This window comes from Myotis brandtii, unplaced genomic scaffold, assembly GCF_000412655.1.
Source record: "Myotis brandtii unplaced genomic scaffold, ASM41265v1 scaffold244, whole genome shotgun sequence".
NCBI classification, from domain to species: domain Eukaryota; kingdom Metazoa; phylum Chordata; class Mammalia; order Chiroptera; family Vespertilionidae; genus Myotis; species Myotis brandtii.
In genome coordinates this window covers 4,724,653-4,736,685 of record NW_005359225.1, presented here as the reverse complement: position 1 = coordinate 4,736,685, position 12,033 = coordinate 4,724,653, and the positions used below count along the sequence as shown (strand labels likewise).

The window sequence follows — 12,033 nt, the reverse complement described above, 5'->3', positions numbered from 1 at the left end:
TGTATGCCTCTAACTTTGGTGTGTGTTTTTTAATGGACCATTATTGTGGCCATAGCTGAATGGTATAGATAGATAGATAGATAGATAGATAGATAGATAGATAGATAGATATATATATATATATATAGATAGATATATAGATATATAGATATCAGAGAGGAAGGGAGAGGGAAAGAGAGATAGAAATGAGAGAGAATCATTGATCAGCTGGGTCCTGCACGCCCCATACTGGGAATCAAGCCCACAACCTGGGCATGTGCCCTGACCAGGAATCGAACTGTGACCTCCTGGTTCATGGGTCAACGCTCAACCACTGAGCCATGGCGGCCAGGCATTAGAAAACAAGTTGCTAAGGCTTTGCTATTGGGAAGCCCAGAGTGTGGTGTAGTTCTGTGGAAGCCCAGAGAGGTGAGGGAAAGGCTTCCAGAGGAGTAATGTTTGCCAAACAGAAGACGGTGGGAGGAACAGCACTCCAGGGAGAGGGTTCAGCAAGTGCAAAGGCTCAAAGGTAACAGAGGCCCAAGCAGAATTTCTAGGTGGCTAAGAAGGAAGTTGAGAGGGCCAGGGTAAGAAATGGGCCTGGAGAAGAAGCACTGGATCTGCAGTCCTGAGGCTGATGCCCTGAGTCCCTCACAGAGCTCTCCTTTCTTTGTGAAGGAAGCCAGGTTTGCAATCACACTCAGATCTGAATCCTAGCCCCTCCTTGCTGCCTGGGAATGCCGTTCCCACAGCTGTGAGGATGAGTGAGCAGCCATTGCCTATGTGATGGGCTGGGACTCAGGAAAAGCTCTGGTTGCTCCCACCCCCACTCCCGCCAGCCCAGAGCCCAGAGCTGTGCAGGTCAAGCATCTTCCTGTTATCTTTGTGTGACTAATCTTGCTGGTATTAAGTTTACAGTTTAGGTGGACATTCTTGGGATTGGCTCCAAGGTGACTGCTTGACCTGTTCCTCCCTGCTGTCCAGATGGCCCTAGCACCCAGACCCCAGATTCTGAGCAGAGTGTGGAAGGAAAAAAAGAATTCTACGGAAAGTAATCTCACAGGGTGATCTGATTATAAATTCCTAACTTGGGGGGGTCATGGTGGATAATTGTGCCCAGGCCTATAACATTTTAGTAAAAGGTTTATCTTTGCCTTAAGCAAGCTCTGTCCATTGTTTTTGTGTAACTGGGTTAATACACCTTTGAAATAAGTGGTAACCACCCACTTAACTTATCTGTCCTGCAATCCTATTTTAATTGTCCTGTAATCCTGTCCCACCCTGCTTTCTCTCACCTTCACGTAATCGTCCTTACTTCCCTCCTTAATTTCAAATGCATAATGGAAACTGCAAAACTGTCATTCTCCAGAGCATTTGAGATCTTGCTTCCCAGCAATTGTTGTCTGTTTTGGCTCAAATAAACCCATACAAATTCTCTACAGGTTTGGATGTTTCTTACCTTGAACAAGGGCCTGAGGCTTAACAAGGGCAGGGACTCCCCACAGATCAGAGCTCCACTTCAACTCATCCTCCATTTGCTGGTCACTTCTGAAGCCGTCAGGGCCTGGCTCAGGGACCAAACCTCATGCCTGGGGTGGAGGAGCTTAAAGCCCATAAATGATCAGCTCTTGGGGCCGGAATGGAGGATGAGGAGCAGGAGCAAGTCCCATCCTGAGGTCTTTTCACTGGTCATTCTCTAATCAGGAGAAGGCTGAGCTGGGCTGGTGAAGTCAGGCGGGAGCCTGAGGGCTCCAGTGGCCCTCTGCCTGCTGAGAGCTTCAGAGAGCTTAACCCGCCCAGGCTGCTGTCACAGGATTCAGATAAGGCTGGCTGGACAAAAAAAAATCAGCTTGGCTGATTTTCCTCCAACAATCTGATAACTGGAATGGGCAGCCCAGGTTTTTGTCCTGGGGTCATATCTCTTGAAGCCAAAGAATGAGATCTCAGACCAGAAGATTTAAGCAAAAACGTGGAAAATTTATTGCAAGCAGATTCAGGCTCCTCACACGGGAAGGGGCCCAATAATGGGTTTCCCATGAAGCCTTGTCGTCTAGGGGTATATTTTTGCTACAAGCCTGCTCTATATCTACTCCTGTAGTGTAGCCACCTGATTGATTCCTTCCATTGTTCTTGCCCAGCAATGGACCTGAACTTTCCCTGTTCCTATGCGTTAGTTCACTTTATTGTTGCAACCCCTCCCTAGTTCCACATACCTCCCACTCCCAGTCTAAAAACATTTTGTTATTCCTGCATGGTTGGTTTCTGTGATTAGGCTGCTCAAACTGCCGTGTCTGCCCCTGCCTTTGTTCCACCTGCCTTTGTTTTCCACTGGACCCCTACCCTGCCTGCCTGCGTGTCAAGCTACGTCCTTTCAAATCCATCTGCCTCCTCTGATTCTCCGGCCCCCTCCTGCTCCAGGGACCCAGACCTGCGACCTTCCAGAAGGTATTGGGATCCCATCTTTCCTAAACTTCCGCTGCCATCCACAGGCTGATGGCTCCCACATCGGCATCCAAGCTGGACTCTTCCCTGGGGCTTTTGCCTCTGCAACCACCTTCCCCTGGGGGGCCCGCAGGCACCTTGACAAAACCAAGCTCAGTATTTCCTCCTGCCCAAGTCTGCTCTTCCCTCTTCTCTTCCCCCACCAGTGATATCACCACAGCCTAAGGGAGTGAAAAAGGGAAGGCTTCTCTCCTTGGCTGGGAATGGTGGGATCTAAATTAGACCAGACTCTTTGATGCTGTAGAAAGGATACCTGTGTAACCCTGGCCAGGAAGCTCAGTTGGTTAGAGCATTGTCCCAATACACTAAGGTTGCTGTTTGATCCCAGGTCAGGGCACTTACAAGAAGCAACCAATGAATGCATAAATAAGTGAAACAACAAAATTGATGTCTCTCTCTCTCAAATCATTATAAAAAAATCTTTAAGGGTTACCTGTGTAGGTGGGTGAGTGAGTAGGACATAGCAGGAGAGCTGGAATTTTGGAACAACTGAGGCTCTGGTTATCAAGTGAACACCTGTGATTCTGCAACTGGAGGTAAAGGATGTATGGGGTTGATGAGGTTGGAGGAGTTGGTGGCTAAGTTGGGGACATGGGAGCTCTTTGCTCTGTACAGCTGACTGGGAGGTCAGAAGCCTGCACTCCAGCCCTTGCCCTGCAACTGGTTCTGTCCTGGGAACCTTTTTTTCTGCCAAAGCCCATTTGGATATTTATAACATCATTTGCAGACCATACAAAATTATCAACTTAAAAATTAGCCTGCTTAAAAAAAATTAGCCTGCTATATTTGGTCAAACATTTAATTAACTCACTCCTAATGCCTTGGTAAGAGCCAGACCGAATGATTTTTTGGGTCTTATATGGCCCATGGACCAGATGATCCCCACCTCTGTTAAAGGATCCCAGCAACTCTGCTGCAAGGTTTTATCAAATCTGAGTTTTTGGAAGAAAATGGGGTAAGTGGGGCTTGGGGAATGGCCTTAGGCCATTATTATTATTATTATTATTATTATTATTATTGTTACTAGAGGCCCAGTGCATGAATTCATGCATGGGTGGGGTCCAGCCAGCCTGCCCTGATTGGGGCCCATCATCCGGCAGGGGGGAGGGGCCAAGGGTGGTTGGTGGGCCGGCACTGCCCCCTGGTCAAACTCCCTGTCGAACTCACATCGAGGGGACAGTTTGCATATTAGCCTTTTATTATATAGGATTATTATTATTATTATTATTATTTCTTCCCCACCCCCATGGAGGCCTGGCTGGTGACAATAATTAACTGCTGAGTGGCCTTCGCCCGATCCCAGGCTCCGCTCCTGGGCCACATTCCCACTGCCTGACTGACTGCCCGTCTCCTAGGCTACTAAACCCCAGCCATTCCTGAAGTAAGGCAAGGGCAAGGAACTGGAAAGCAGAGCAGACGCCTGAGCTGCACCGAGAGCCACCTCCACTCCCAGGTATGCCACTCCCCACCCATCACAGGTACTCCCAGCATGAGTTAAAGGATTTGCTAGACCGGGAGGGTCCACTTTGCCTAAAGTGCTAAGATTCTGGCAGTGGAGACGGAGGCCCAGAGCAGAGCAGGGCCTGCCCAAGGTTAAAGTACAAGTTAGTGTCCATCCCCGAACTAGAACCCCGAGCTCTTGCCTTTCAGCAGAGCACCGAGCTCTCAGTGCTTTAAGTCTGGGGCCCTGGGGTGTGTGTGTGTGTGTGTGTGTGTGTGTGTGTTGAGAGTGATGGTTGTTGTTGGTGGGGTCACACCTGATCCAAGAGCTGAAGCTGAGCCTAGGAAAGTGAGGAGGGGTTTGTGGAGGGAAGGAGCAGGCTCGGAGAGGAAGAGGCCTCTGGATCTAGAAAGCAGCCACAGTAAGAAAAGCTACTGATTGACCAGGTGGGATCCAGCAGAACCTGGAGAAAGGGCTTTCTCACCCCCCTGCCAGGACTCTACATCAGTTGCCCCCATGAAAGCCTCAGCATAGAGAAGGCACAGGGGCCCCAAGTTGAAGGAGCTCTGGACCTGAGGATCCCAGAGTCAGTCTTGGGTGGTCCCAGACTTGGAGCACATCTTTCAAACTGTGCCCAACTGATGCCTCAATCTGTGCTCAGCTGGCCATCATGTGTTGGGGGTCTCCTCCCCATAGCGCCCCCTCCCCAGACGTGTAATCCTCAGATGAGAAAACTAAGCCTCAAGATAATTGAGTTATTTCCCCCTAAGATCAAGTAGGAGGTGAGTGTGAGGGCTGGGACTGTAGGCAGGCTGATCGGAAACCCTGAGCCCTAAATTGCTAGACTTTGTTTCCCCAAGGAGCCTGATCGGAAGAATCACCCCAAGAGTACAGATTGGTCCTGAATGAATGAATTAGCAAATGATAGAATGAATAAACACTGGAATAAACAGAGTAGCAGAATATGGTTGTGGAAGGGTATGGGGTGTGGACAAAACAGGCGGGTTCTATGGAAAGTAACTTCACAGGGTGACCTGATGAATTCCTAACTAGGCAGGTCATGGTGGGTTAGTCATGCCCCAGGCATACATAACTTCTTCACTAAAAAGATTATCTTTGCCTTAAGCAAATCTGTTCCTTGTTTCTGTGTAACTAGATTAACACCCTTTGAAATGCCCTTTTCAGACCCCTCCTTCTAATAATACCTGACAATTCTTTCAGACCCCCCTTCTAAAGTTTGTAAGAAGTAATCTGATCCCCACCTTGCCTTCTTCCACCTTCATGTAACCTTTCTTACCTTCCCACCTTAATCATAAAAGACTTCGAATTTATTTTTCAAAGCATTTTTTTCATTCTGTTGAGATCTTGCTTCTAGGCATATCCTCTGACTCAAATGAACTCTTACAAAATTCTCAACAGGATGTTTCTTAGGTCGACAGAGGGAAGGAGGGGGGAGGAGGAGAAGGAGGAGAGCTAGGTGGGAATTCAGTTCCAGGTTTCCCAGAACCCTGCTGGGCAGAGTCAGCCTAGAGCAGGGGTGGGCAACCCCAGGCACGCGTGCCAAACATGGCACGCCAGTAACTTTTGCTGGCACGCGAAACCCTCTCTTATAATCTTCCATTTACAATTTTTTTCTTAATATCGACTTTTTTATTTTTCAGATAAATTCAGTGTAGGTGCATCTTAGATAAAGAAATAACTTTACATAACAAGTTATCTTAAAGACCATAGACATGGATTGACGAGAGAGGGGAAGAGCAATTTCTATGCCTCTGCCTTAACTCTCCCTGCCTTCCTAGATCCGACCAGTGTTTTGGTTTCATTCACATATGATGTGAATCTTTGTTCTCAGTGATGAAAGTAGTAGCTCGTGCATATCTCTGAAGGTCATGAAATATAAACCTGATGTAAAATCTCTGTCATCAGTGATGCAGCAGCAAAAGTCCCACTGATAATATCAAACGGAGTCATAAAGTTTTCTGTCGGACTATCAGTGTACATGTATACATTAAAAAATACATGTATTTTTCATCATCATATACTGTGTTTTTGTCGCTTGAATGAATTTTATTATTTCTTCAAGGTTCTTCACATACGTACACCTTAAGAGATATCAAGTAGGCGTAACATGTTCTCAAAAAATTAGAGTTGGTACGCAGAAGAATTTTGAGTCAGAGATTTTGCTGATTTTGGCACGCACTCACAAAAAGGTTGCCCACCCCTGGCCTAGAGGCTGCTCAGCTCAGGTCCTGTCCATGAGGCCCAGGCATGACACCCGAGTTCTACAGGAGATGGGTGTAATGTGGAGGCGAGGCAACTTGGTGAGCAGGGGGCGCATAAGCTTTAGGAGCTGTGGGAAATGAGTGTTCTAGGAGGGCCAGGCATCTGCTGACCAGGAGGCTGAGGGAACAGTTACCTCCCAAAGCTCAGTGTCTGAGGCTAGAGGATTGAGGTGCCACAAAGGCTGAATGGAGGCCACCTCTGTGGTCGGAGGCTCAGGAGCCTCCCCAGGGACTCTCCAGCTGGTTGCCAATGCCCACCCACCAAGCCTCTGTACCCTGTGACCTCCCTCAGGCTACATGGGCTCTGGGAGAGGCCAAATGATAGGCTGGAAGGAGCTAGAACCAAACTTTTTAATAATATTATTATTATTTGAGAGAGAAAGAGAGAGAAACATTGATTTGTCATTCCAGTTATTTGTGCATTCGTTGGTTGGTTCTTGAGAGCTTGTTTGGAGGTTCTAGCAGGGGAGCGCAGCTACTCGTATACCCTTGACCGAAGACTGGTCCTCTCCTGGGGGGGTGGGGGGGAGGTGGTCCTCTTCGACCGAGCGCGCAGCTTCGGGAGGGACGCACATGGATCAGTGAGGGAGGAGGGGGACACCCGCCTACCCAGCCAGATCAGCCGAATCAACCCTGGCGATCAATGGGGTGACAGATGTCGCAGCCAGATCGCCCTCACATCCCATTGGCTGGTTCTTGTATGTGCCCTGACCGGAATGGAATCCGCAACCTTGGCATATGGAGACTATGCTCTAATTAACTGAGCTACCTGGCCAGGTGGAACCGAGGCTTTGTTTAAAAAAAACAACACATAGGTCTGCAGTTTATCTGGAGCCCTAAAATGAAGATATTGTAAACTTTTACACAAAGTCATTTGGTGTAAAAAAATCTGTCCTGAAAATTAATGTGAGGTTACTATAGTTTTTATTTATCCCACCAGTGTAACTATTTCACCAGAGTGTGTGCCTGATTGCTGAGTGTACGTAAATCCTATTACCTGATTTTGTGTTACCTTTTATAAAATCCTAAAAAAGATTGTGAACAAGGGATTGGGGACCTATGGTAATCTCCTGGCTATTTCTGCATATTTCCCAAACCCCATCCCTTAGTGTAAGTATCACTTGATCCTCATGACCACATGGAGAAGTCAGGGAGGCCCCACCCAGGACTGTCCCAGGAGGTGGCGTCTGGTCCCACCCCTCATTGAGGCCGAGTGGCAGTAGGGTGTAAACTGCCCCAGGCTTCCTGGAGGCTCCACCTACTGGATCTGTTCATATACCTTGAGGCCCCACCTCCACTTTACTTGGTGTCACCAACTACAGCTCTTCCTTCAGGGACTGACATGGCTCGGACGTTGACAACACAGCTGTGGCTCCTTCTGGTGTGGCGGGCTGAAGTATGGGCAGCCAGGCCCAGGACTGAGCTTCTCAATGTCTGCATGGATGCCAAGCACCACAAGGAAAAGCCAAGCCCGGAGGACAAGCTGCATGAGCAGGTGGACCGAGGTGGAGGAGGGGTGGTCTGTGGGGAGGAACTGACTCAGTTGAAAAAAGCCGGAAATGAAAGGTTAAGCCCTCTCTATGCCTGAGGAGACAGATTTTCAGACCTAGGCAGGCCTTGGTCTATAGTACCGGTTCTTTTTTTTTAAGATTTCAAGTTTCTATCATTAATATATTATTGATTTAAGAGAGGAAAGGAGAGGAACAGAGAGATAGAAACATCAGTGATGAGAGGGACTCATTAATCGACTGCCTTCTCCACGCCCCACACTGGAGATTGAGCCCGCAACCCGGGCATGTGCCCTAACCAGGAATGGAACCGTGACCTCCTGGTTCACAGGTCGACGCTCAACCACTGAGCCACACTGGCCAGGCTCCCTGTGTGATTTTTGTTATCAGAATAAAAATCTAATCTCTGACCGGGTAGCACAGTTGGTTGGAGCATTGTCCCCATACTATGCCAAGGTTTGGAGTTCAATCCTCGGTCAGGGCACATACAAGAATCAACCAACTGAATGCGTAAATAAGTGGAATAACAAATCTCTCTCTCTCTCTTTCCCTTTTAAAAAACAAAAATACTAGAAATCTGAGAGATCTATTTTTAAAAAATCTAAAAAAACTAATTGGGCAGCTATTTGTTTAACATAAACTTTGTGCCTGTGTTGCCAATACATTGTCAACAGCTCAGCTTCTTAGGCTGTTGGGTTTCTGTCTTACACAAATCAGGAAGCAGGCCCAGAGAGGAGCCTGGGAAGTGACACTGGGAGACCCCTCCCAGGGGTTGATTTTTGTTGTTGTTATTTCTCCCCTGAGGATATTTTCCCATTGACTTTTAGAAGGAGTGGAAGGGAGGGGAAGAGACGGAGAGAAACATCTATGTAAGAGAGACACATCAATTGGTTGCCTCCTGCACGTGCTCAACTAGGGCCAGGGATTGAGCCTGCAACCAAGGTACGTGTCCTTGACCAGAATTGAACCTGGGACACTTCAGTCCACAGGCCACAATGCTCTATTCATTGAGCCCAAAACGGCTAGAGCCCAGAGGTTGATTATGATTTCAGTTTAGACTGGGAACGACCTCTCCAAGGATCTGAGAGGATGAAGTACACACTGCACATAGTGGCTTCTTTTCTGCCGGCCCAAACAGCTCAAGAAAAGAGGGTCTCCCAGTGGTAAGGCTGGGAATGAGGCACCTTGATTCATGCATCTAGCAAACATTTCCTCTGGGGAGGTCTACCTATGACAATTATTATGCTACACCCCTTTAATAACCAGAACCAACCTAAACATTTTTAAATATATTTTTTATTGATTTCAGAGAGGAAGGAAGAGGGAGAGAGAGAGATAAAAACATCAATGATGAGAGAGAATCATCGATTAGCTGCCTCCTGCACGCTCCCCACTGGGGATTGAGCCCAAAACCTGGGCATGTGCCCTTGACCGGAATTGAACCTGGGACCCTTTAGTCCGCAGGTCGACGCTCTATCCACTGAGCCAAACCGGCTAGGGCCCAACCTAACCATTTTTTTATTTTATTTTATTTTTTTTCTAAACATTTTTTAAAAAAAATCAATATGATGCCAACATTATAAAGAAAAAAAAAACAGCCCTGGCCTTGGCTCAGTAGTGGATAGAGCGCTGGCCTTCGGACTGAAGGGTCTCAGGTTCGATTCTGGTCAGGGGCACATGCCTGCGTTGCAGGCTCGATCCCCAGTGTGGGGCGTGCAAGAGGCAGCTGAACAATGGTACTCTCTCATCATTTATGTTTCTATCGCTCTCTCCCTCTCTCTTCCTCTCTGAAATCAATAAAAATATACTTAAAAAACAAAAACAAAACAAAAGGAAGTCACTTGTAATATGCATTCCAATATGTAAATGTCCATTTGGACCTCAATCCCAGTTGTGTTTGTGAGTGACTGAGCCACAACTGGCAGTGCAGACTGACCACAGGCAGTGGTGTAACTTGGGTACTTCTAGGAGCATTGACATGAACTTTTTCAGCCTATATATATACTTTAAGTGCATATTTTATTATTTTGTTTATACTAAATTCTAGGCCATAGGTTCCATTCATTCAATAAGAATGTATAGGGTACGGTCAAATCTTGTTTCTTGAACGTCTCCCATCTTGAACAATTCGGTTCTAGACCAAGTGAAAATGTGTCTCCGTTGTTGAACCAAACTTCGGTTTGGGACCTGACAACACTTTCATGCTGATACCTCAGCTTGACAAAAAGCAGCTCTCAGGCAACAAACAAAGGAGAGAAGAATGCTTTTGTTGCTGGCGGAAATTGATGATTGGCACAATTTTAAAACATAAAAAGGCCATCAACAGTGCTAATGTTACCCTAGCTGGTTTGGCTCAGGTAGGCGGGGACTGAAGGGTCCCAGCTTCAATTCCAGATCTAGGGCTGGGACCATGGTTGCAGGCTTGATCCCAGCCCTGGTTGGGGCACGTGTGGGAGGCAACCAATCAATGGGTCTCTCATTCTGTCTCTCTCGTTCCCTTCCACTCTCTCTAAAAACTAATGGGTGAGATCATGTGGTACTTATCTTTCACTGACTGGCTTATTTCTCTCCTTGTCCTGTTCTTTATAGCGGAATATAAAGAACATTATAAAGTGATGAACCAAAATAGATACAGAGGCAAAGAAGCATCGAACAGACTGTCAAACTACAGTGGGAAGGCAGCGAAGGGTTGGCGGGCATATGTGGGGAGGGGTGAGGGTAGGAAGGCCGAGCGAAGTAAATGGGGAAAAAAGGAGACATATGTATTACTATTTGTAATACTTTAAACAATAAAATAAAATTTAAAAAAAACTAATAGGAAAAATATCCTGGGGTGAGGATTAACAACAAAAAAATTAACTAAAAAAAAATAGTGCTGATGTTGCTAAGGGTGTGAAAGAGGGGGTGGTTTGATAAATTTTAGAAAAGAAGTGTTTATTTATAGATTAAGCAGTACATTAGACATGTACTATATATAAGAAAGTTTAAAACGGAATCATTTGGGGGTCTGGAATGGATTAATTGAATTTACATTATTTCTAATGGGAAACAATGATTCGGTATTCTAACAATCGTTTCTCAAACAGCCTTCTGAACAAATTAAGTTCGAGAACCAAGGTTCCATTGTATTTATTTAATTAGAACTATTCTGGGGTTAGAATTGAAGTAACTTGCTTCCTCACCTCCTGGTCTTTGTTACCAAATCAACGAGGCTTAGTTGGACCATTCTACAAAATTGCAATTTCCCATCCCTCCCCCTGCTTTATTTTTTCCAAAGCATTTATCCTTGAGAAGTTTTTCTTGCTTTGTCCCCAGTTTCTAGGAAAGTGTTTGGTTAAGAGTAAGTATGAGCTCAATAAAGATTTGAATGAATTTTGTAATGACTACATCTCCCCAAGAGAGGGCCCCCCAACAGCAACTATTTCCCTGAAAGACCAGCTGCACTGGGAGACCAAGGGCTCAAATGGGAGAAGCTGCCTGTGAAGATATTCTGTGCTGGGCCTGGGACTTAGTCCTGTGTCTTCCCCACCAGTGCAGTCCCTGGAAGAAGAACGCCTGCTGCTCTGTCAACACCAGCCAGGAAGCCCATAAGGATGTCTCCTACCTGTACAGATTCAACTGGGACCACTGCGGCCCGATGAAACCCGCCTGCAAGCGCCACTTCATCCAGGACACCTGCCTGTATGAGTGCTCCCCCAACCTGGGGCCCTGGATCCAGGAGGTATGAGTTCCTCCCCATGCCTGCTTCCCAGACATCTCCTCGTCCTGCCTCTGCAGCTCGGGGCTCTTTAGGGCTGGGCTACTGAGAATCCTGAGCCTGAGTGCTTTTCCCCTACTGACATCTCCCAGGTGAACCAGAGCTGGCGCAGAGAGCGGATCCTGGACGTGCCCCTGTGCAAAGAGGACTGTGAGAGCTGGTGGGAAGACTGCCGCACCTCCTACACCTGCAAGGGTAACTGGCACAAGGGCTGGAACTGGACCGCAGGTGAGAGCCTGGTGGGTGGGGTGAGAGGGGGACAGTGGGGGTGTGAGATGGGTATATGAAGGGAGAGAGTTGTGAAGTTGGCAGAACCAGAGATAGTTCTGGGCCCAATGGCTAAAGGCCTCCCATCCTCCCACAGGGTCTAATGAGTGCCCGGTCAAGGCTGCCTGCCACCGCTTTGATTTCTACTTCCCCACGCCTGCTGCTCTGTGCAATGAAATCTGGAGTCACTCCTACAAAGTCAGCAACTACAGCCGAGGCAGTGGCCGCTGCATCCAGATGTGGTTTGACCCGGCACAGGGCAACCCCAACGAGGAGGTGGCCAGGTTCTATGCTGAG

At 47.3% G+C, this 12,033-nt stretch overlaps 1 protein-coding gene across 1 annotated transcript in view; it reads left to right on the top strand.

The window, feature by feature from the left end:
- Positions 1 to 3,836: 3,836 nt before the first annotated feature.
- Positions 3,837 to 12,033, top strand: part of LOC102248426 (folate receptor alpha-like) — a 26,950-nt gene continuing 18,753 nt past the window's right edge. Inside the window, exons 1-5 of the mRNA XM_014540376.1 lie at positions 3,837 to 3,934; positions 7,539 to 7,699; positions 11,245 to 11,433; positions 11,562 to 11,697; positions 11,834 to 12,033. Of these exons, the coding sequence (XP_014395862.1) occupies positions 7,547 to 7,699; positions 11,245 to 11,433; positions 11,562 to 11,697; positions 11,834 to 12,033 (678 nt within the window). The 5' untranslated portion in view covers positions 3,837 to 3,934; positions 7,539 to 7,546. The remainder of the gene's footprint in view (positions 3,935 to 7,538; positions 7,700 to 11,244; positions 11,434 to 11,561; positions 11,698 to 11,833) is intronic.